Source organism: Bos indicus x Bos taurus, chromosome 13 (assembly GCF_003369695.1).
Source record: "Bos indicus x Bos taurus breed Angus x Brahman F1 hybrid chromosome 13, Bos_hybrid_MaternalHap_v2.0, whole genome shotgun sequence".
Classification (NCBI taxonomy): domain Eukaryota; kingdom Metazoa; phylum Chordata; class Mammalia; order Artiodactyla; family Bovidae; genus Bos; species Bos indicus x Bos taurus.
Genome location: NC_040088.1, coordinates 21,959,360 through 21,984,188, shown reverse-complemented (window position 1 = coordinate 21,984,188; position 24,829 = coordinate 21,959,360). Strand labels below are relative to the sequence as shown.

Here is a 24,829-nt window from a genome sequence, read left to right as displayed (position 1 = left end):
TGCGGGAGGCCTGGGTTCAATCCCTGGGTTGGGACGATCCCCTGGAGAATCGTCTACCCACTTCATTATTCTGTCCTGGAGAATTCCATGGACTGTATAGTCCATGGATCCCAAAGAGTTGGACACGACTGAGTGACTTTCACTCACTCCAAAAAAACCCAGTACTAATTATCTGTCATTTCCCACTTCCCTACAACCCCCTTTCCCAGCCCTATGCAACCACTTTCGTCTCTACGCATTTGTCTTTTCCAGACATTTCATGTAAACAGATTCATAAAATATGTGGCCTTTTGTATCTTACTTTTTTTTTTTTGGCTGTGTTGCATGACTTGTGAGATCTTACTTCCTTGACTAGGGATCGAACCGAGCCCCAGGCAGTGGAAGCACAGAGTCCTAACTGCTGGACCTCAATGGAAGTCCTCTTAACCTCTTGTATTAAAGCCTAATGTTTTCAAGGTTCATCATGTTGTACCATGTATCAGTAGTTTTTTTCGTCTTTTTTGTCTCCACATTTTGGCTATTAATAATACTTCTGTGAACATTTCTGCTCAAGTTTTTGTTTGGACATATGTTTTTATTTCTCTTGGGTATACACTAGGTGTTGAGTTGCTAGTCACATGGTAATTCTGTATTTAACCTTTTGAACAACTATTAGACTATTTTCCAAAGTATTGCACAATTTTACATTCCCACCAACATGGTAGGAGGGTTCCAATTGCTCCACATCCTCGCCAACACTTGTTATTATCTGTCCTTTTAAATTATAACCACCTTAGTGGATGTGAAGTGGTTTTGATGTGCATTTCTTTGATGACTAATAATGTTATTCATGAGCTTCTCATGTTATTCATGAGGCCATTTGCGAATCTTTGCAGAAATTTCTACTCAGTTTTGCGCAGTTTCTCATTGGATTGTCCCTGTTATTGTTGAGCTGTAAGTTTCTAGATGTATTTCCAATACTGCTTCCTTATCAGATACATGATTTACAAATATTTTATCCCATTCTGTGGGTTGTCATTTGTCTTTTAAGGACTATTTTTTTAGAGCAGTTTTAGGTTTCACAGCAAAATTGAGAGGAAGGTAGAGATTCCCCATAGACCTCCTGCCCCGACATGTGCACGGCCTCCCCCATTATCAACACCACTCACCAGAGTGCTACATTTGCTACAATTGATGACCCCATGTCCATAGTTTATATTAAAGTTGTACGTTCTGTGGGTTTGGACAAATGTATAATGGTGTGTGTCCATCATTATTGTATCATACAGAGTATTTTTACTACCCTAAAAGTCCTCTGTGCACTTCCTCTTCATTTTCTTTATAGTGTCCTTTGAAACATAAAATTTTCTAATTTTGATAAAGTCCAATTTATCTACTTTTTTCATCTGTGTTTTTGCTGTCCCATCTAAGAAGCTCTGCCTAACCCAAAGTCACAGTGACTTATTCTTGAATTTTATTCTAAGAATTTTATAATTTTGGCTCTTATATTTAGGTCTGTGGTCTGTTTGGAGTTAATTTTTGCCTGTGATATGGTAACTTCATTCTTTCACACACTGATATCCAGGCATCCTCACCCCATTTGTCGGAAAGATGATGGTTGAAGTGAAGTGAAGTGAAAGTTGCTCAGTCGTGTCCGACTCTTTGCAACCCATTGGAGTATACAGTCCCTGGAATCTTCCACGCCAGAATACTGAAGTGGGTAGCCTTTTCCTTCTCCAGGGGATCATCCCAACCCAGGGATCAAATCCAGGTCTCCCACCTTGCAGGCAGATTCTTTACCAGCTGAGCCACAAGGGAAGCCCAAGGATACTGGAGTGGGTAGCCTATTCCTTCTCCAGGGGATCTTCCCAACCCAGGAATCGAACCGGGGTCTTCTGCAATGCAGGAGGATTCTTTACCAACTGAGCTACTAGGGAAACCCAAGATGATGCTTGCCCTCACTTAATTGCCTTGGCTCCCTTTTCGAAAATCAATAGACCAAAAACGTAAGGGTTCTCTTCTTATTTAGTGGTTTATTATGTGCTTATTCTCTTGAAATTAAGGCAGAAGAACTCTCAGACAAGTGTGACCAAAAAGTCTTTGAAGAGTTTTAAAGAAGACATTCTAGGAAAATGGTGCTAGGGAGGATACCCACTTCCTCTGGAGAGGCTGCAATCCTGCTGGATGTGCCACAGACACGGAGAAACATAAGTGTTAGGGGAGTCAGACTTGGATCAGTGACCTAGAGGCTCTTACCTCCCCATCTGTGAACGGTCCAATGTTTCCGGCCAGGGTTCTCGGCCACCTCAATCAATAGAAATTGATCAGAGGCAAGAAATACAGGAAGGTTTTATTGGGGTCCCTGCAGCAGCAGAGGGGAACAAGAACAAATAACAGGTTCCCTTGCTAGCTGGGCTCACGGAGGTGTGAGGAGTGGGTTATTTCTATGGGCTGAGGATAGGGCTGTGTCCAGGGTCAAGCTGGAAGTTTGGCTTAGGTGGTTTGCCCACCCCTTTGGTGGTGCTGTGTGCAGTGCTCTGCTTTTGCTCCTGACTTCCTGCTTTTGCTCCCCGCCCTTCAGAAGTGGAAATAGGGCTCTTTGGTCTCTTTGTATCTTGTTGTCCAAAATTTTCCCCAGTTGCACATGCACGCAGTTCTTTTTAGTCCCTTATAGTTTCTTTGTATTTTTGCTTGAGGAGGAGATGTTTGTCCAGGTGCAAGCACTGCAGCAAAGGGTCCTGGTCCTAGGACTCCGCCTGTTTTACCAAGTCCAGGAGAAAGTTATGTTTGCCTCTTCGTGAGGTTTTGGGTTCCATCCTACTTAGCTATGTAGGGGAGGGTGGGGTATGCCAAGTGGCTGTCTCCCTGAGCCTTTCTGTGAGATGGGAGAGATGTGGGGAAAAGAGATGATGTGTGTGAACATGCTCTATAAGCTTTGAAATGTTGCTGATGTTACCGGTGGTGAGGATACCGGTGATGGTGATGATACCAAAAGGCAGACTCTCAGGTTTGGGACTTCAAAGGTGGCCATCTTGACCCCATCCCAATGCTGGGTCATTTCTCCAATATTCCTACAAAATAGCCACCCAGTCTGAGCCTCTCTAGTGACAGAGAGCTCAGAACGTCCTGAGAAGGCTGTTCTGTATTTGATGTCTCTACTTGTTAGAAAGGGTTCTCTAGAGTGGGACAATCCTAACTAATCTAATAATATCAGCCATGCCAGGCACTGTAAGAGGTACTTCTACACAGCATCTTATCTGATCTTTCAGATAACCCCGGGAGATCAACATACTACTAGGCACCGGCATTTAATAAGGGGGGAAACAGGCTCAGAGAGGTTAAGTGACTTGCTCAGGAGCCCACAGCCAGTAAAGATAGATGCAGGCATGATTTGGACCCGAGTCCATCTGACTCCAAAACCCACACACCTGAGCTCTGGGCTGTTTGGTAGCCTTTCCTCAGAGATTCCCAAGCAAGGGTCTCCGTTTGGTCCCTGGGGGCTACCCTTCTTATCCACACTGGCCCTTGACCACTGACCTCTGCAGACGTTCACCTCACCAATGTCGCTGTGCAAAAGACGTCTCCCGACTACCACCCAAAGAAGGTGAGGAAGCTGGGCTCCTGCCCTCGGATATGGCCTCAGGGACTGGGCTGGGGTGGTGAGGAGGGAGAGCCCAGGAGAGTTCTCCAGAGAGGTCAGGTCACTGCCTGTTTTCAGGGCCCAGGGTAAGCGTATACATGGAGGCCCACAGATCACGTGTTTAAATGTTTAAGAGTTACAAATCAAACCAGTACGCCCTTTAACAATATGTGTTGTGTCGTCCTACCTGGACAGATATTATCTATCTATCTACTAGCTACCTACCTAATAACCTTCCAGAAGACCAGGTTCATATTTAGCATACTCAGACTTCTCAGAGTTAAGAGCCAGAACAGAAGAGTACAGAAAGAACTGGTCCCCAGCTCTCCACCACCCTGTGGGGGCCTCCTGCAAACACGCACACACCCAAAACAGCAAGCTGTGGGTGACTCCCTGGGTCTTGGAGTACCCACATGGTCAGTGCAATCTGTCCTCAAAGGGCAGGCCCAGGGAAGAGGCCGGTGCAGGGCATTTGGGCAGAGACTTCTGGGGTGGCGGATAGCAGGTGGTGCTCTAGAAAGAGAGGCCCAGGCTCTGGGTAGGCCACACCTCCTTGGGAGTGCAGATTCTCTGCCCTGTAAGGGTTCTGCTCATCACAGGACTCAGGGCTGGGCTCCCCTTGTCCAAGACTAGGGTCTGTGCTGATGGCGAATGGCCGTCCTGGTTGGCCAGGTCTGGGCTGATTAAAGTTTCCTCTCTCAACCTGGTGGGGGGGCCCAGGGCTGCAAGTGGATGCTGCAGCGCTTCCGGCAGTACCTGGCGTCCAAGCACGGGCCCGAGGCAGTAGAGACGCTTTTCAGCGACATGGACAACATCTTCATCAGAAGCCTGCAGAGCGTGCAGAAGGTGATCATCAGCGACAAGCACTGCTTTGAGCTGTACGGCTATGACATCCTCATAGACCAGGACCTCAAGCCGTAAGTGGATGGGCTGGTGGCCCGGAGAGCGCGGGGGTTGCGGGGGAGGGGGGATGTTTTATACCCTCTGCACCCAAACTGCCTGGCTTGAAGCTCAGCTCTGCAACTTCCTGGCTGGGCATGCTTCCCTTCTCTGAGCCTTGACTTGCCTGGCTGTAAAATGGTCACTGTGCAGAGAGGAATGTTATGAGGAAGAAATGAGCCCCATGCCCGACACTGGCCTTTCCCAAGCATCTGCTGAGTCAGCAACCCTCCCCTCCCATTAGGCAAGAAACTTCCCCTCTGTGAATCCTGGTGCTTTGAGGATGCAAAGGGCTGGGCAAGGGAGTATTGTTACCATGTCAGTTCCCAGAATTTTGTGCCTTCCTGCAGTGCTCACGAGGAGGTTGAACACACCTGAGCTGTCAGGGAACACACTGATGGCCCTTGGGTGATACAACAGGGCACAGAAGCCCAGTGGGGTTGTCCAGGCAGCTTGAGGTCATGCAGTAAGTCCAGGGCTGAGCTGGGCCCAGAGTCCACGTTCCTGGACTGAGTAGCCTCCACCAGCACTATGGGTCCTGGACCCAGCCCCCTCCCCAGGGTCACTGTATCGCTCTTGGGGGCCTTTCTGAGCCAGGAGTAGGAGTCCTAGAGCAAGACCTAAGTCAGGCCCAAGTTCAAGAGAAACCAGGGCCAGGCCCCAGCAGGTCTCTCTCCTTTGCCCTCTGGGATGCAAGCTGTGCTACAGGCATTAACGTGGACACTGATGGGGGAAATGAGCTTAGAAGGAGGCAGTAGATAGGAAAAGGGGGCCCCAGTCTCTCACTGACCTGCTGGGTGAGCCCTCCGCCCTCTGTGCCCCAGATTCCTGTCTGTCAACTAACAGAGCTGCAGAAAACCAGAGGTCACAGGCTGGAAGCCCTTGGGCTGCTTTTGGCCTGCAGACACTTTGAGTTTGACCTTTAGAATGTTTTTATTTCATTGGGTTGATTTTCATTGACCATTTCCCATAACTGGAAGATGTTTGCACAAACATCGGGATGTTTTGGAAGAGTCAGAGGGTCTTAGAATTCTGGGTTCATATGCTCACAGGGCAACACTCTGCTTGAGCTGCCACAGCCACCCCTTCAGAGGTAGAACGCTCTTCCCAGCCCACCACAGGCCTACCCCTCCCTGCCACTCCCCACCCCCCTGACTTGGCAGGCTGGTTACCATCTTTTAAAAACCATCTTTTATTTAATACTTTTATTGATATATTTGGCTGCAACTGCACTTCATTGCAGCATATGGGCTAGTTGCCCCCATGCATGTGGGATCTTGTTTTTTTAATTGGCCAGTAACGTTTTAACATATTTTTCAACATCAAGTTTTTACAGATAATACACATTTTTAAACTTTTAGTACTAGACAAAAATACCTAGTTCCAAAATTTGAAAAGTCCAAATATCAGTGTTTGAAAAAAGGTGTTAAGAATGCATGTGGGATCTTAATTCCCCCACTAGGGATTGAACCCACGCCCCTTGCATTAGAAGGTGGATTCTTAACCACTGGACCACGAGGGAAGTCCCCTGGTTACCATTTATAGACAAATGTTCACTAGGAAAGTTTCTCTCATACTCCAGCTCTTCTGAAAGAAGCCAAAGGAGTAATAAGCACAGGGCACAAAATTGTTCTTACCCTCACCAGCTTGCTTCATTTAAGTCACCACCTGGACCCTGTGGGGGTTTCAGGTGTGACAGTTGTTTTCAAAAGTTTTAGTCCCTGAAACCTTTCTTCAGATGGAAACGTAGAGACAGCAGCGCTGGTTGAATTGAGGGTGGGGCCCAGGCACCTCATCTAGTCTCTCGTGAAATTCCAGGGACCAGGCAACCTTAAGATTTTCCATTCCCTTCCCTCCCCAGGTGGCTCCTGGAGGTCAATGCGTCCCCATCACTGACAGCCAGCAGCCAGGAGGACTATGAGCTCAAGACCTGCCTCCTGGAAGACACCCTGCACATTGTGGACATGGAGGCCAGGTGAGAGAGGGCAGCCTCGCTCATACACCCCTGTACCTCCCCATCAGGGCTCCTGCTGAGGAGAGAGAACTTGGAACCCTGGAACTTGAGAGGACCTCAGAGATGTCTCTGGCCCCTCCACCCTCCCCCGCCCCACTGTTCCACAGGTGGGGAAACTGTGATGTTCACACAGGATCAGGTCCTGGCCCAAGGATTCGGCCCTGACCCAGCAGAGCAGGGCCAACTACAGCTTTCTGAGATTCAGTCCCGCAGAATTTCCTCAACCTTTCCTGACTGTGGGACCCTGACCCAGTCACTTCTCTCTGAACCTCAGTGTCCTCATCTGTAAAGTGGGAGATTTCATATCTAACTCTCAGGGTTGTTAGATTAATTTACAAAGGTAATTTATTTTAACATGTCTAACTCACAGTAAGTACTCAGTAAGAGGCTATTTATTGATATAATGATGTATATATAATAGGAAGATCCAGGGTTTGACTTCAGGAATGGCTCAGACAGTGTTGGCTGGTTTGTCTGTTCTCACTTTCCTCTTTCTCACCTCTTTCCTCTCTGTTAGTTTCTCCCCAGTTATTCCAGCAAAATTTTGAGGGCTGACTCTCATTGCTCCCTGGTGGGATTGAGTCACATGCCCATCCCTGAATCAATTACTGGGACTCTGATTGACCAAGCCTAGGTCTTGTGCCCTCTCCCAGGGGTTGGGGTCAGCCCCACTTGAACCATGAGAGTGAGAGAGTGAGGCTGGTTTTCAAAAAGGAAACCCCAGGTACCCAAAGGCTAAAAGAAGTGAAATGGATGCTGAGCAGGCAGAACCTCAGGTGTCCACCACCCTCATCCACCATCACTTATTCCTTCAGCAAACACTTGAGGCCCTCCTGTGTGCCAGGCCTGGTGCTAAACACTGGGGAACGGTAGATAAAGGACACGGCAGTCCTAGTCCCCGCCTTCGTGGAGTCTGATCTGGGAAGGACAGCAGACTTTAAACCAGAAAGCACGTTACTGGGGCCAAGTGTGGAAGCCTGGGGACAAATGGGGGATGACCCCCTCAGGTTATCCCCCACTTTGGATGGACAAAAGGTACTCGGACAGGGTGGGCACCAGTAGGGTGCTGGGAGCGTGCAGGGCCCTGGCCTGAGGGCCCCACCAGGTGAACCTTCACTAACCCTTTGTACCTCCTGCTTGTCCAGGCTCACAGGAAGGGAGAAGCGAGTAGGAGGCTTTGACCTCATGTGGAACGATGGCCCTGTCAGCAGAGAAGAGGGCGGTCCTGACCTATCGGGGATGGGGAACTTTGTGACCAACACACATCTCGGTACGTGGGGCTAGATGGGGAGTGGGTACATGGGAGGTGGCAAGTAGTCTGAGAGGCAACTTTTCATGGAGGTTAGAATGTTTTACTAGATTTCTATTGTTTGGTATTTTTCTCTGTGTACACTTTTATTGACTTAATGTGCTGTGCTGTGCTTAGTCACTCAGTGATGTCCAACCCTTTGTGATCCCATGAACTGTAGCCTGCCAGGCTCCTCTGTCCATGGGGATTCTCCAGGCAAGAATACTGGAGTGGGTTGCCATGCCCTCCTCCAGGGGATCTTCCCAACCCAGGGATTGAACCTAGGTCTCCCACATTGCAGGTGGATTCTTTACCATCTGAACCACCAGGGAAGCCCAGAATGTTTTAATTTGGTCTAAAATTTACCAGCTGTGTGACCTTGAGCAAGGGACTTAACCTCTCTGTTCCTCATCTGTAAAACAGAGATCGAATAGTTTCTATCTCAATATATGCCTAGAATACTGCACGACATGTGGTGAAGGATATTATTAATCTGTTATGAGGCAGATTTCAAAAAGCTTAGGTGGCACATAAACAAAAAACACGATATGTTGCTAAAAGAAATTAAGGACTTCAGGGCTTGACCTTAATCTTGGCTTTTAAAAAGTGAAAAATTTCCCTGACTATAAAAATTATTCACACTCATTGTAGAATATTTGAAAACTAAAGAAAGAAATGAAAAAAATCATCCAAACATAACCATCTTTAACAATCTGGTGTATTTCCTTCCAATTTTATAAAAATGCATATATTCATATTTTTTTCTACAAAATTGGCATTGGGCTGAAGCTTTGAGTCTAACTTTTCCACATAGCATTTTCCAGCTCATTCAATAACATTAGTAAGAGCCTCTATTTTGGGCTTACTTGGTGGCTCAGCTGGTAAAAAATCCACCTGCAATGTGGGAGACCTGGGTTCGATCCCTGGGTTGGGAAGATCCCCTGGAGGAGGGAAAGGCTACCCACTCCAGTATCCTTGCCTGAAGACTCCATGGACTAAAGGCAGACAGGACTGAGCAACCTTCACTCACTCTCTTTTGGAAACACACTATGGCCAGGTCCAGACTACTTTACATACATTATCTCATTTCACTTTTAGGTAGCCTTGATTATTTTACAGACGTGGAAGGGGTCTCCAGATGTTAGATCACGCGCCAACGGTCTTGGTCATAAGTGGTGAGAGAGGCCTTGAACCCAATCTGTCCAACTTCAAAACCCGAAAGCTAGGCTGCTAGCACTTGTCCCTTGGCAAAATTAGAAACAAAATCACCATACAGCTGCAAAACATCCCCAAATTTATGAAACCAATTTCACATAATTGAGCATTTGGCATGACTCCAGTTTTTCACTTTTATAAATAATGCTGTGAGGACATCCTCTCAAATAAAGTTCAACTGAAACTGGCTATTTTTTTTAGGACAGATTCCTAGGAATAGAACTACTGGGTTAAAAAAATGGACTTATTACAGTCAAATTGCTTTCTTAGAAAGATTACACAAATTTGCAAGCTCTGAATTTAAAATGACAGCAGCAGCAGCAACAAAAAAACCTTTGCCAACTTCATAGGTAAAAATATTTACTTGTTTTCTGTGCATTCCATTGATTATGTGTGAGGCTTCAGAGTTAAAATTTTCAGTTGTTCTTTTGTAAGCTGTCCATACTTATTTTTCCCCCCAGTGGGCTTCCATTTTTCTAAATTTGTAAAGGCCTTGGATATTAATATATTGAGGATATTTTCCCTCTGTCAAACTTACTGTAAATATTTTCCTTTTGTTTGAATATTTCCATTCAAACAAAATGAGTTTGTCATTTTCCTTTTTGTTTGTGGCATTTTTCTTCCTTCTTTTTTGATGAAAAGTTTTGAGTATCTTTTAGGGTTTGGTATGATTTAGGATTGGGTTTGGCTGCAAACAACTAACAAACTAATAGTTACCCAGAGAGGAACTGATTTGTCTTGAGTCACCAGAAGTCATTGGGGAGGCCATAAGTGACAGATGCACAGTGCCACCAAGGACCCAGATCTTTCTTTACCACACTCAGCCTGTTAGCCCTGATGCTCATGCTTGTTGCCTCATGGCTGCTCCAACTCCAGACACTGTGTCCTTATCCCAGGCAGGCCCAAGGGCCAAAGGCTTTCCTTCAAGCTTTGACTGTTCCCAAAGGAAAGCAGGTAACTCTGCTGACATCTCACCCGCTAGAGCTGGGTCACATGGCGCCTCCGCTGCAAGGAGGCCCGGGAAGTCAAGTTCTAAGCAGTTTGCTTTGAGGAAGGCAGAGGAGAGGCGGTTTGTGAATGCTTCTCCCACGGCAGACCCCTAGGGCCTGCCACATGGCGTTGTTGGAGGATGGCTATACAATGCTTTCAAGCTGTACAATCACCTGGAAATCTTGTTAAAATGCTGTTCTGACTCAGTAGGTCTGGAAGAAGAGGGCTAAGAGTCTGCACACCTAAAAGCCCCCTAATAGTTAACTATTGTTGTGTAACAAATTCTCTTGAAGCTTTGCAGCTTGCAACGACTGTCTTACTTGCTTATGATTCTTTAGGTGTGGCTTGGGGTCTCTCACAGGGGCAGGCACTTAGCAGATGTGCTGAGACATGGTGGCCTAGGATAGCTTCATTCACATGTGCGGTGGTCAAGACGGGCTGTCAGCTGCCTTTTCTTCCAGGTGGCCACTCGTTCACACAGTAGTCTCAGGGTTCCAAGAAGGCGAGAGAAGACAGTGAAGCCTCTTGAGGCCTAGGCTCAGAAATTCCACGTGTCATTCTGCCACAGTCCGTTAGCCAAAGCCTGTCCAGCCCAGATTCAGGGGTCAAGGAAATAGACTCCATCTCTTGATGGGAGGAGAGACAGTTACTTTGCAGATAGGTCCATAGAGGACTAAGAGGATTGTCACAGCCACCTTTGCTAACAATCCACCTCAGATATCAGTGCCAATGGTTCCTGCACCATATTTAAGCAGCAAAGACTCAGAACAGTGGTTCTCCAGTTGAGTATCTGGGTGGGTGATTTTGAATATAAGAGGAGCTGGCCGGGGGTGGGAAGAGTATTGATGAAATGAATTAGGGATGTGTTGGCAATCTGGTGAAAAGATCAACAGATAACCCAGAGATGAGCCTAGAACTCCAAGAGATTTGAATTGGACACGAAGGTTTGTGAATTATGAATGAATTATGAACCTTAGTTAAGGCTAAGGCTCCACGGAACTCACTTTGGAAAACCCCTGGGATTGGCATTTAGTGGACTTGCAGCTCAGGGAAGCCTTGATTGCTGTTGAGTGCCTAGGAGGCAGGGGTGGGGCTCTGGGGAGCTGAGAAACATGGCAGACACCTCCAGGTCAGTAGTTGTGCCCAGGGGGATTCAGTCATTCAACCACTGTTTGTGAGGTGCCATTAGTGCACCTGGCACAAGATTAAATGACCATGGAGTTGCCTCAAGGATCAGCTCTGAGCACAAAAGAAAGGAAACACTGTGAATGCACTAGGAGAGGATGTGAAGTCAGCCTGAACTGCCTGGGACACCCTCCCACAAGAGTAGGAGCCACCTCTGGGGCCATCCACCTCTTAGCTGAATGTGCCTGACACACGAGATTTAGGTACCAGGCCCTGTGCCAGCTTTAAGTGCATTTTCACGGAGCAAAGCCAGAAGGCAGGGCAATATGGGGAGTGGTTAAGAGCTTGGCCTCCGGAGCTAGGCAGCCTGGGTTCAAGCCTCAGTCCTGCTACTAATTGTGCGATTTGGAGCAAACTACTTCACCTCTCCGAGCCTCCTCTTCTCTTGCATACATTATGCCTGTGAAAGCTCAAGTCAAATCTACATCCTCACCTGAAGTAGCCCCTGATTTGGGGTAGGCCCCCAGTGAATACTACCTGATCCTTGCATTTACCCCACAAAGCAGGTATCCTGATGTACAGATAAGAAAACTGATGCTCAAAGAGTTAAGTGACCTGTCTAAAGGCCATGGCGGTTGAGAGGGGATACGTGCTAGGTAGCATCAGTCATGCCCAACTCTGCAACCCTTATGGACTATGATACACCAGGCTCCTCTGTCCATGGGATTCTTCAGGCACGAATACTGGAGTGGGTTGCCTTCCCCTCCTCCAGGGGATTTCCTGACCCAGGGACTGAACCCACGTGTCTTCTATCTCCTGCATTGGCAGGTGGGTTCTTTACCACTAGCTCCACCTGGGAAACCATCCGTGGTTGCCCGGCTTCTGCTGGCCCCTCCTTCTGCAGGTAGTAGGAGCACCGGCCCCTTCTACTCCCCTAAGACCCCTCGACCAAGGACAGCCCATCCCAGTCAACTCTCCACTTCCCTTCCAGGCTGCGTCAATGATCGGAAGGAACAGCTGAGGCAGCTGTTCCGCTCCCTTCAAGGCCAGAAGAAAACGCCCAACTAACCCCCAGCATGGAGAACCACTGGTACCACAACGGCCCTCTCTCTGCTCCCCGTTTTTCAGCACAGCAGCACTCAGAGCACTCAGTCGCCCTCCCTTCCGGCCTGGCAGCTGCTTTGGCCCAGCACCCCACCCTACCCTGGATATCTTTGCACCAGAAGAGAACCAATCTCTGGGACTGGATAGATTTTAACCTTGATGGATTGGTTAGCTTGGTGAAGAGGAGAAATGCAGCAAGTTATACCTGAGGGAGATCACATCTAATAAAGCATTACAGCCCTTATTTGGAGAGTCTTTGGGCTCCAGGTTTGGCTCAGGGAATGCTGTTGCCGCAACCACATCTTCCTGGTTTTGACCCTTTGATGTCTCTCAGGGGATGTGTTGATAGGCTCCTCCAAGAGCAAGGGCTCAGTTCTTAAATTGTGTTCGCAAAGCAAGCAGTTGTTAAGATTGTGTGTTTACTGGGGGTCCGAGTAAGGGCTGAGCCTTAAATACATCCTGCCCTTCTTACAATACCCTGACTGCATGTCAGGGGACCCATGGAGCTCCCTGATCATCTGAAAACCAGTGGGCCAGAGCATCCCCATTTCTCAAGTAGAGAAGGCAAGGATCAGGCAGGCAGAGCTGCTTAGTGAGTCTCCATGAAGGTGCACTTATTAAGTCAGCTAGATGACCTAGGTGCCTCTCTGGGCCTTCCTATTTGAGGTTGGGAGCTGAGCTTTTTAGATTAGAAAGCCCTGGGCTGTCAGGCAGAGATGGCTTGGGGAGTTGGGCACATGTAAGAATGTCTGCATTTTCCACATTCCAACGCCTCTTGGTTGAAGAGGAGTTGACCCAAGAGTGGGCTGGTGGCTAACTGCTTCAGGACAACCTTTCAAGGGACCCCAGGCAGCTCCTCTATCACTCCGCCTGCTTCAGGACAGTTCTTTTAACTGAAAACAGCAGAATCTGACTGCAGGGGGAAGGGAAGGGCTTTTCAAAGAAAAATACTGGCAAATCTAAGTAGGTCAGCTAGCCTTGGGAAGGCCAGAAGCCAGGCCATTCTGGGGCTCCTGCTCCAGAATGTGGGGGCTTCCCTCATCCCTGTGACTGGGTAAAGCCCAGACAACGCTAGGAATGGGGTCCACGTCTCCAGGAGAAAGAATCTGATTGGCTCTTCTTTGGCCTAGCATCCACCTGGCCAGATAGGCAGGGTCAACATTCAGAGAGAACTTTGAGCCAAGCAGTCATCCAGACAGTATCTACCAGTGAATGCCATAACTCCCCATTTTCTTACATTTTTATTTTAAAAAATACAACAGCAACATGTCCTTCCCTTGCACCCAACCATGTAGTTTCTATTCTGAGGGAACCACATAACTGTCTGCACACAAATTATGAGCTTATTAGACACCTGTCTTTGCTTCTCACTTTGATGTATCTTGAAGCTTGTTCCAGATCAGTTTTCAGCTTCCTTATTCTTGATTACAGCTGTGTAATAGTCCACTATTTGGAGTTATCACATCCTTTCATCTACTCTGGACATTTAGTTTCCGATTCCACCTCCCTACTTCCTAGGGCCACCTTGGAGAAACCCCAGCAATTTCTACTAAAAAAAAAAAACTCAAAAGGATGCAAAACCAGAGGTTTGGGCCAAATGTGGCTTATATAAAGTGTTTTGTTTGGCCAATATTCAAGCTTTTTACAATTTTCTGAATTAATCAGCAGTATTTAAAAAGCAAAGGATTCAACTTAAAAAATCTAAATTTCTAGGTTTTCGAAGAAAGCACAAGATCTGGCCATGGCAGCCTGTGTCCCCGCATTTAACTATCGGCCAGAACCAAATGGAGTGCCCTCTCCACCCTGCCCTGACGTCATTTCAAGGAGGAACCACTGCCCCTTCATAGACAGTACTCCAAAGGGAGTGGCATACCTTCCATTAAGGACAAGTGAGGTAAAGACTAGAAGCTACTATTCGTTCATTTAGGTAACATGTATTGAGCCCTTGAGGCACACCGAAGACATCCCTCCCGGCACATTCACATTAGGGTCGCAGACCCTGAAGGCAGACGGGAGCTCTAAGCAGCGCTGCCCGGGTTCTGCTTTCAGAGCCCTTGGAGTCGCGTCCCGCCTAAGCACAACACAGCAGGATGGCCCTCATCCATTGCTGGCGCAGGGCTCTGCAAGGCCTTCCTGACTCCAGAGCAGCCGAGGTGGGATGACAAGCAGCACCCGCTCTGGACTCCATCCCGGGGGTGAGCAGGAAAATGGGCCCCAGTGGCAGCACGGGGGCCTATGTGTCTGCCTGTGCTGAACCACAGAGCACTAACATTCTGTCCTTCATCCAGCACAGGAGCCTCCTGTAAGCCTCCTGCTTTATTCCAATTCTGCTACACACACTGCTTGAAAATACGTCTCTCTCTTTCTGAGAGGAATGCTGGAATGAGGCTCCCACTCTTCTCCCTCCAGGGCCCATTCCAACAGCAGGCCATTGTTGAGAAGTGCCTGCTGCAGTCCTTCTCGCACCCCCATTGGCGCTGCCCCCACCCACCTCCTGGTGGCTACCAGGGCCTGTCAATGGGCCTTGTGTCCATCCAGCCCCAGTGGTCAGGCCGGCAGATACTGGTGTAGGCTGAGGGTTCCCTCCTGCTGTCAAAAAGTAGCCAAGTGCTACAGACAAAGAAGCTTCGTACATGGCTATGGCTGCATTTCTCACACCTGTCCCCTTGCAGGGTAGATCCTGTCCTTGCAGGTTTCAAGGCTGGAGAGTTCTGGGTCCTCCATGACCCAGGGGAGGATACTGGTCTTAGGTCCCCCACCTGGGTTCTTAGGTTTCATCCTTTCAAGATGACCTTGAGAGCTTTAAGCTCATCCTGGTTGAGGGGAGTCAGGTTAAAGCCCTTCAGCTCCGGTTTGCCTAGGGGAAGAATTCATCAGTGAGTCAGGGCTCCCGTTGTCCAACCTACTGGCCCTGGAGTCTAGCCTGGCAATGCAGCTTACACTGCATTCATGCTGCCAAAAACTTGGCCTTGAAATCTGACAGAGAAGGGCCTCAAATTCTGCAAAGCACAGAACGAGGAACATCAACACCTGTTCCTGAGTTACCAAGAACCTGCAGAGTCATGACGGCTGTGCAGAACCCTCCTAATTTGTGCCAGACTGACCAATTTGGAGTGGTTAGGTTTACCTAGAAATTCAGCTCTAACCTGGACCACCTGACTGAGGCTTTCTGACCCTTAGTCAGAGGTATCTTGGCCCCCACAGTCACACCCTGGCATAAAATGTGAGACACTCCATGCCATTCTTGTGCCTGAAAAGAACTTGTAACAGGAATAAGATCCCACCAACTTCCTGTCCATTCCATCTCTGGTCAGCTCAAGACAACCCTGCCCACTTCCCACTCACCAGCTGCCCACCCCAGCCTGCCAAGTCTGAGCTCATACTGTCTCCCCTCCTGGTTTCCAGCCCCACGCTTAGTCCCCAGGCCAATACCTTGGGCCTCAAAGAGGCGATTGACCTTCACTTTAAGTTGTTTCCGGAGTCTTTCTATTTCTTTATCCAGATGTTCCTGATCTGAAAAAATGAGACAAGCAAACAAGATGAGGTTACACTACAGACACCCAAGGATACCAGCCTCTGCCCAGCCCCACTGAAGGCAGGGGTCTGAGCATGCGGGGGTGAAAATGGGACTTGGGAGACCAGTTGAGGAAGAAACTAAAGGCTAAAGAAGGGACATGGCCTACCCCGACCACTGAGTGAGCCCAGAACAGGGCTGAGCACACTAGTTTCCCAACTTGCAGTTTATCAGCCTGTTTTCATTATGCAAAGTACCCTGGGCAGTGGATGGGGAAGGCAATACCAGGACTTTGGGTCACCCTCTCACAATGAAATTATGGAAAATTCAGATTTAAGAATAAAAAGACACAGCCTATTCGAAGATGGATGGAAAATAGGTGGTTGACGAAGTTTACAAACCCACATCCATCCAGGTGAGGAGTTTTCACAACAGCAGGATTGTGGTAACTGTGACCTGAACAGTCAACATTCTGTCTCATGCTCACACTTAACCAATTCATGGCAGGGAAGAGAAGGCTGTCTTACAGAATGGACTGTGCCCAAAGGCAGATGCATCGTGAGAAGTGCAACCAACTGATGACACCCAACCAACTCCATCTGCTGTTTTCACCCACTCATGAGTGACATTTTTGCCTTTCCTACAGACCTTCATTCTTTCTGATGGTGATAAGCCCTGACCAGCTAAGCATTCTGACCTGGGCAGTCGCTCGGGTTCTCGTTGTAAATGAGTAACCACCATCTTGCATGATCTTTGTTTAGCCTGTGTCCATCCCTGAGAAAGAGATGCTGCTCTGGAACCCTTCTAGGTCAGTGACAAGACCACACTCATGGGCCAAGAGAGCTGGGGACCTGACCCTCAACCCAGGCAGGCAAGGCCCTCTGGAAGCTTACTCTAAGCAGCCTCCAGTCCCTCTGCAAGTACAATGACAATTCAATTTTATAACCATGATTTTAGTGTATGTTTTCTTTTTTTTTTTTTTTAAATGTTTATTTATTTAACTGTGTTGGGTCTTAGCTGCAATGCATAAGCTTAGCTGTCCTTTGGCATGTGGGACCTTAGGTCCCCACCAGGGACCCAACCCGAGTCCCCTGCACTGGAATGTGGACTCTCAACCACCGGACCACCAAGGAAGTCTCTAGTGGATGTTTTTCAACAGAAGTTTCTCCTCAAAGCTGATCTACTTTCCTTTGACAGAATTTCAGTTTCAACAGGGATAGAGTTACCCTGTTTTCAGCGGCAGTGGCAACCGTGCTGCTGGTTCTCTTGGCCCACATGTTTTCAGGGGTGAGGAAGAGAAAACGTGTAACCTGCCCTTATCCCAGCCAAGGACCCATCTGCAGCCTGACCTTTTGCTTTCATGACTTTTCTCCAAAGAGCCTCTAGGATCATGGTTGTGAGATCTGTTGTGTACCCTAGTGTGGCAAACTCAAGAGCTTCATGCTCCTCAAACCTCCATCTTCAAGCCTGATGCTACTCCGGGGATGTGAAAATATGAGCACGTGCCTTAGATCTGACGAATGAGGTATCAGCAGAAGTCCCTGAGGAGGACGGTCTTATTTCCAAACTAGAGAGCAAGGCCATATATGGAGAAAACCCTCCTGCCTCTCCTCTAGCCTGGCTCTCAGACACGAGGCCTGCAATCATGACACACCAACCAAGAGAATACATCGACTCTGCTGAGCAGCTGTGCCAGTCCTGGACTGCCCATCTCTGGACAACTTCGTACATGAGATGAACAGAACTGTATTTCCTTAAGTCCTACTAACTGCTAGAGTTCTGTTATTTGCAGTCCAACTCATTCCTCAATGACAAACACGCACTATGCTGCTGCTGCTGCGTCACTTCAGTCGTGTCCGACTGTGCGACCCCATAGCTAGGTACATATATTATCTCAACTTTTACAATAACTGTGCTATGTAGACGTATCCCCCTTCAGAGATGCAGAAACAACTCAGTGGCACAGCAAAGATTAAAATGCACACAGCCACCAGCCACCTCGCATCAAGCTGCCAGGAGCTGGGGTGGGGGTGGAGAGGGTGTGGCATGGGGGGTGGTGCTGTTCCTGACCCCTGCCCAGGAGGCTTACCTTTCTCAATCATTTCCTTTGTCTCAGGGTGAGGCATCCTGATAAACATGTTCCCAAAGCAAACCATCACGTCTTCTGAAATGGCAAATAGTCATTCCTTCAACAAATATTTTGATGTCAGGCATTGCTTTAGATGCTGAAAACACAGCAAAACAGGACGAAATTCCTGCCTTCCTAGCTTATGTTAGAGTGGAGAAGAGAGACTATACAACAACGTCAAGACAATACAGATATGATTCATCAGACCCTGAAAGGTATCTTAGAGAAAACTAAAGCAGGGAAAGAGAGATGGGGAATGCCAAAAGGAGGAGCTTGTCATTTATACCAGGCAGTCTGGGAAGGTCTTACAGATTATGTGCCATTCTGGCAGAGACCTGAAGAAAATGAGGAGTGTAAGCCCTGCAGACACACATCTAGGGAAAGAGCGAGCCAGGCAGAGGAACCAGGAACAGCAAGGATCAGTAATGTGCCGGTGTGTCAGAACAGCAAGGAGAGCAGTGAGGGTGCAGCTGATGAGCGAGCATTGAGGGCAGAGGAGACAAGGGGGGAGAGTTCAAGGAAATCAGTTAACACAGAGTCCTGTAGGACTCTGGAATTTTACTCTGGTGAGACAAGAAACTGGAAGGTTTCAGGCTTTCCAGTGCACTTTAAGTGCTTGGTTCCTGAGGCCCTTCATCATGGCCTGGCCTCTGCCCATCTCTCCAGCATGATCACATGCCCCTCCCCTATTGCTTCCTCTATCGCTACCACTTAGCCTCACCTAAAGAGCTGCCATCCCATTATCCAAGATCAACCCTGTGTTCACTTCCTTCTTCGGCTTTCTTACAATTTTCAGTTCTGTATTTATGCTGTTGACTTACCTGTAGAGCACAAGGGCAGAACTTCACTGTTTTTACACCCCCAGCACTTTCCCAGTGTCAACTGATAAGCTAGCAGCTAACAACCTGTCATCGAGGTAAGAAACTGAAACCCTGAGCCACAGTCTACGTCAGACCTGCAATACTGTCTCTCCCATCTCCAGGGCTGTGCCACACACCTGTGGCCTCCTGCCTGGTCTCTAACAGGAATAAGTCAAAGGCGTTAGAAGGTAAACTGAACAGGCCTCTGGGCTGCAGCAATGAAGCTAGGCTTACCAGTGAGGCTGAGATCCTTCTGCAGGGCCCTCAGGCCCTCCCGGTTCCGATTCCTTTTGGTATCCAGGTCCACAATCTGAAAAGCACAGGGGCAGGAGGGAACTCAGTTACCTCCTACCCGGGTCTGTACTCCCAACAGACCAGGGATGTTAAAACCTAACAAAGACGACAAGGCATCGTTCCTCGGTTAATTCTAATGTCCTGCCTAAGTGGACAGATGTGTGAAGGTACTTCTTCCCCTACTCAGCTTCCAGCTCCTTAAAGACAATGCTTCATCCAGGTGTCTTCCCCCCCCCAGAGGAGGTGCTGGGGAAATGTCTAATGACTACATGGGTAAGTTTTTATTATCATCCACGGGAGCACCAGTTCTCAAGCTTCAAGGCATTTCAGAATCACCAGGGGAGTGGAAACCACTTCCTGAACAAGCTCCTCCAGCTGATTCTGACCGAGTATCCTGAGAAAAACGACAATATTATATCAGAAAGGCACGGGTATTGGCACTGAGACGGTGGTCACAGCAAAACGACTACTAAGAAAGTGAGGTGGCAGTGCAGTACTACTGCCGGGCAGTGGAGGCTCTGGGGCGGAACACCCAGGTTTGAATCCTGCAGCTTGCTACGAGCTGTGTGACTTCACCTCTCTGAAAAACAGGGACAGGAAGAGGACCCATCACCTAGGTTATTAACCTAGGAACTAAGTCGGCACAGTACTTGATACACAGTAACTACTCATTCAACTTTAACTGCTATTTGTCAGCCAGCACACCTTGATGCAGTGTTTACTAGGCTCTCCCTTAATACCCAACTGACCAAGCATCCAATCATTCTAACTGGAGATGAGGAGTCTGAATCATTCTTGATCCCTCCTACTCCCTCACCCCTATACTTCAGCATCATGGAGGCCATCTCCAAATGGAGATGACCCATCACCACCACCTAGGCCCAAACCCATCCCTTACTGGCCCCTCATTTACCCCTTGCCCCCTTATAGTCTGTGCTCTACAGAGCAGCCAGAGGGATCTTCCAAAGCCTCAATCCATTATATCACACTCTCTTCCCACCACAAGCTCTCTTAAACTCCCTGTGCAGGTCTCCACGGCCCTCCGGTGGCCTGGGCCCCACACTTCTCCCACGTCCCGACTCCTGCGCGATTACTAGACCACCTGGACTTCTTTCCTGTTCCTCTTCTGGCTTGGACTGGAGCGGTGCAGCCCAGGTCGGTGTGATGGCCCAGAAACTGCATTTTCAAAAAGCGGTTCAGGTAAACCAAAGGCCCAAAGAGGTAATGGGTCGGGATCCGGAAAGCTGGGCAAAGGGCAGAGGAAGAATGGCAAGAGAGGAAAGGCCTGGCACAGAAGGGCTTAATATGTGCCAAATACAGGAGTCAAGGGCGGCGCTGTGCCACGCATTCGACATTTGGCCAACATGACCTCACAACCGCCCGGTCTGTCGTCACAGCCCTTGGCCCACAAGACTAGGTCAATTCACAGCGAGCCCAAGCTGGAGCCGGATTCCGGACCCTGGGCGCTGCTCCAGGAGCTCGCAGGCCCAACCGCAAAACCCGAGCCCCAACCCCGCGGACAGGCCTCCTACCTGCCGTTTGTCCGCCAGCACCTCCTCGGCGAGCTCCTCCACCTCCACCAGGTACCGCAGCACCCGTTCCGCCTCGGGCGACAGCATGATGCCTGCCAGTCACTACTCCGCTACGCCGCTACCCTACCGAGCTCACCTCCGGCTCTGCTGCACTGCAGCTCCGTCCGCGCACGCGCCGCTCTCACAGGGCTTCCGGCACGCATGCGCAGTTAAAAGAAGAACGGAGGCTCGCAGGCTCCAAAGCTCGCGCGAAAGCGGACGCGAGAGGCGGGGCCTAGCTTGGGGGCGGGGCTGGAGCGTCCCCTGCAGGTCCAAACCTCTTAGCCTCGCCCTCCCTTAATTCTTTTTTTTTTTTCCTCCCTTAGTTCTTAACCTTGCCCTCGCCTTAGTTCTTATGCGCTGAGGATGCGGAAGTGAACAAAACGAAGTCCCTGCCCCTCGCGCAACTTCATCTAGTGGGTAACATAAACAATTGATCACAAAACAAATAATTATATACCACGGCAGGCAGTGATAGGGCTTTGGAGAAATCAAATCATTCTTCCCCTGCCTGAGGAGCACCAAGGAAGCAAGTGTAGCAGTTTCTGATTTATAAAATGAGAGTGAATAAAAATGCTTCTCATTGTGTTTCCGCAGGATTGGAAGGAGGCAGGAGTCTTAAAATTGTTTGACTTCTACTTTCGTTGAGCCCCTGTGTTGGACCCAATGTCAAAAATAGCTGACCTAGACCCAAGGAAGGACGGTGAGTGATGAAGTGCCAGCTCAGAAGAGTTGTATGAATGCTGGAAAGTGAATCATTGTGGGCTGTAGGAGCTGGGAAGATTTCCAAGAAGAAGTAGGCAGGTGGAAAGTGTCTGCCCTTCTGAATCAGAAGATTCCCTAGAGATCTTCACACCCAAACCCTTCACTGTACAGCTGGAAAAGCCAAGGTTCAGAGGGTGGTGAGGGTTTTAAAAAGTCAACAGCAGACCCAGTACTAGAGCTCTGACCTCTTGTCTCCCTGAGTCCAGCTTGTATTTCTCTCCTTTTGGCCACTGTAACCAAGCCCTTTCACACCCCTTGCCTTCCTTGAATTTCACAACCATCTTTGTATGGGTGGGTTATTACACATCTCGCAGCTGCACACTGAGGCTTGCTCCTTGTCCCACAGCAAGTCAGGAGCAAACATGGTCCAGGAGTGCTCAAACTTCCAAACCACAGCTGTTTCTGGATCCTGGAAAAAAAAAAAGGCCCTCCACCAAGTTGTGGCCCCAAAAGTCCTCGAAGCACCTTGTCTTTGCCTGGCCTTTGGCTTCCTTCAACTGATGAGGCAGTTAGTTTTCCCTGCAGCCACCTGGCATGGGGAAAGAAGGAGATTCGTTAAGGATTCCTCATTAAGGGTGAATCTGTCGCCAAACCCGGGATGTTTTGTGTAAATACCTTCTGGTTCAGAAACACAGACACAGGCCCTGTGAAGGAAGGAGGAACATTTGCCAAAGGAGAAACAGGGCTCACCAGGCATCCCTGAGGCCTGGACCCTAGGATTATCCCCCTCCACCTAGGGGCTTAAAGGGGCCTGGGCCAGGCTGACCCCTGACCCCTGCCAGATGGGCCTGGATGGGAAAGGGTTGAAGGAGGCTCCAAAATTGGCAGCTTCTTGGCTGTGACTGGCCCTCAGAGGGCACCCCTGGCCACTGGCATTGTATGGGAGGGACATAAGCCTTTGAGACAGTCATACCTGGAAGGACTCCTATTTTAGAACCGCTTATGTTTCAGAACCATCAATTTCACAAATATTTATTGACTGCCTTGGCCCTGTTATAAGAACTCACCATGAGCAAAACCAGATTTGGTCCTTGCCCAAAGCTTTCAGTCTGGTGGGAGAGACACATAATAAATGCATGAACAATAAAATACATCTTACGTCAGGTGATGGGTGGTAAGCACTATGGAAAAAAGAACAGGGCAAGGTTGTTTTATAGTTGCTAAACTGTGTCTGACTGCAACCCTGTGCCGTGCCATGGGCTGCAGTACATCAGACTTTACTGTCCTTCACTGTCTCCTGGAGTTTGCTCATACTCATGTCCATGTCAAGGTAGAGATGGAACGAATGAGGGGTGATGTGAGATAAAGTGGTCGGGGGCGGGGGGTGGCTTCTCTGAAAAGGTGTCATTTATGCAGAGATGTGGAGGAGATGAGAGGCTGAGCCATGTGGATATCTAGGGGACAAGCATTCTACCCAGGGGGAACAAAGGCCCGGAGATGAGCCTTCATTTTGGTGAGTTGCAAGGCCAGTGTAGATGGAACAGAATGAGCAAGGAGGGAAAAACAGGAAGTGAGGACGATAGAGGGAAGGAGGCATTGAAACTATGGAGCTATCGGAGGGGCTATAGGTGCCCTGCTCACACGGCAAGGCCCTCCCTTGAGGTGGCCAGCAGGTACTGCAGCAGGGGCCTGTGGCTTCCAGTTTCTCTCTGCTCATGGATACAGATTGAGCGTGGAAGGTGGGTGAGTTAATGCACATAGGAGTGGCCCTCAGCCAAGAAGAGAAAAGAGCTAGTGGCTGCGTACCCCAGCTTCTTTGTCTTTCTGTGGGAGACCCATGAAGAGGCTATTACAGTCATCCACGTAGGAGCGGATAGTTGCTGGACAGAGGGTAGCCACAGTGATAGCACTGGTAGGATCCTCAGGGCCTTTGCACACACCCTTCTATCAACCTGGATTCATTTTCTCCCACACCTCTAAATGTATAACTACTACACAACCCCCACTTATCAGCTTGGCGACTCCTCCCAAAATCAAGAGTCCTCCCTCCCTGAGCCCCCAGAGCTTCCTGGGGTACCCTCTCTCTACTTACCACACTATCTTTTTCTCTAATTATCTCCCTCTCCAACTGAGAGCTCCTTGTGGCAGGGATCTTGTCTCTCTTGTTTACTGCTGGGTTCCAGAACGCAGGATATTGCCTGGCATACAGTATGCACTCAGTCATGGACTCAACATGAGGCAGAACTTTCTAAAACCCAAAGTATCCAAAGGTGAACAGAACTAACCCAACTGTAACTAGCTTCCCATGCCAAAAGGTGTATCAGGCTGGGCTGCCGTATGGTCAGGATATTATAGACCATGAATCCCTCTGCAATTCATGTAGGAGTGATCCCTAAGTCTTTCTTAACCAGAAAAGTCTACCTGGTCACACTGGGGTGTGCCTCATCTTTAGCAAGCCCTTCCTTCCAGGCCAAAAAGACTGTAACGACTGGGCTTTGGTGTTTGGAGGCAGTAAGAACGACGCTACACCCCTTCCCCTTGGAGACCCTTTTCTGCTTCTGTGTGCTCTTCTTGGCTAAGGGTTCAGTGACCAGCACCCACTTCTCTCCTGAGGTAGGACCACTCTCAGGCTGCTGGGGCCTCCTGGGAGGGTCTTACCTTTCCTTTAAGCTGTGGCTCATCATTTCAGGAGTATGGAAACCCACCTTCCTTGCATGGAATGCTGACAGGAGTGGGGATGGATAACTCTGAGGTATAGCTTAACGCTCCGGAGTTCTCCCTTAGGATCAGGCTGAAGCAGCCACCCACATGATGTCCACAAGCCCTCCCGGGCTTCCTCTTCTTCTCTGTCCTGCCTCCCCTGCCCCCACTCCTTTACGGTCAGAACCCTTCAGCACTGCATCTCACCAGTAAAAGCTAAACTTCTCCCTGAGGCCCACCAGGCCCTCCCTGATCTGCCTTACCCCTCTGAGCATCTCCCATCTCTCTCCCCACCTCCTGGCTGCTCCTGAAACCAGCCACGTGCGGTCCCACCTCAGGTATTGTGGATTGGCTGCTCCCTCTGCACTTTCCCTCTGAGTCCTCTTGTCTCCCTCCCTCAGGTCCTATAAGTCTTCGCTTAAATTTCACCTTCTTAACAAGGCCTATCCTAAACATTCTATTTAAAAATGCCCCCTCCCCCAGTACTCTTGATCAACTTCCTCTGCTCCGTGTTTTTTCCCCCATGGCATTTGTCACTTTCCAGCATGCTATTGAATGTACTTATGTTTACTGTTAATCTCTCTCTGTTAGGAAGTTCTGTGAGGGCAGGAATCTTTGTCTCATTTGCTACTGATGGATCCCCAGTATCTAGAACATTACCTGGCCCATAGTAGGTGCTCAACAAACGTTTCTGAATGAATGAATGAGGAAAAGAGCCAGAATTCTAAGCAAGGCGGATTCTCACTGAGGCCAGGCTCTTAAC

The 24,829-nt window shown here is 48.8% G+C and overlaps 2 protein-coding genes across 5 annotated transcripts in view; one reads left to right on the top strand and one right to left on the bottom strand.

Moving 5' to 3' along the window:
• Positions 1-13,858, top strand: part of TTLL9 (tubulin tyrosine ligase like 9) — a 61,264-nt gene extending 47,406 nt beyond the window's left edge. For both annotated transcript variants that reach the window (XM_027558857.1, XM_027558856.1), the window contains exons 11-15: positions 3,525-3,583; positions 4,340-4,536; positions 6,420-6,533; positions 7,718-7,842; positions 12,182-13,858. In XM_027558857.1, the coding sequence (XP_027414658.1) occupies positions 3,525-3,583; positions 4,340-4,536; positions 6,420-6,533; positions 7,718-7,842; positions 12,182-12,258 (572 nt within the window). In that variant the 3' untranslated portion in view covers positions 12,259-13,858. The remainder of the gene's footprint in view (positions 1-3,524; positions 3,584-4,339; positions 4,537-6,419; positions 6,534-7,717; positions 7,843-12,181) is intronic.
• On the bottom strand, positions 1,993-20,808 carry PDRG1 (p53 and DNA damage regulated 1). 3 transcript variants are annotated; one of them, XR_003514032.1, is made up of 6 exons: positions 20,623-20,808; positions 19,031-19,106; positions 17,898-17,972; positions 15,727-15,807; positions 4,376-4,447; positions 1,993-2,735 (listed from the first exon to the last, which is right to left on the bottom strand). XR_003514032.1 is itself a non-coding variant. In XM_027558860.1 (5 exons), the coding sequence occupies exons 1-5, from the start codon at positions 20,707-20,709 to the stop codon at positions 4,440-4,442; spliced, it is 327 nt and encodes a 108-aa protein (XP_027414661.1). In that variant the 5' UTR covers positions 20,710-20,808; the 3' UTR covers positions 1,993-4,439. The 3 variants fall into 3 exon arrangements, 2 of the variants coding, with proteins under 2 accessions (XP_027414661.1, XP_027414660.1); XM_027558860.1 differs by having other exon boundaries at positions 1,993-4,447; XM_027558859.1 differs by lacking the exons at positions 1,993-2,735; positions 4,376-4,447 and adding an exon at positions 13,517-15,151 and having other exon boundaries at positions 20,623-20,805.
• Positions 20,809-24,829: the final 4,021 nt, after the last annotated feature.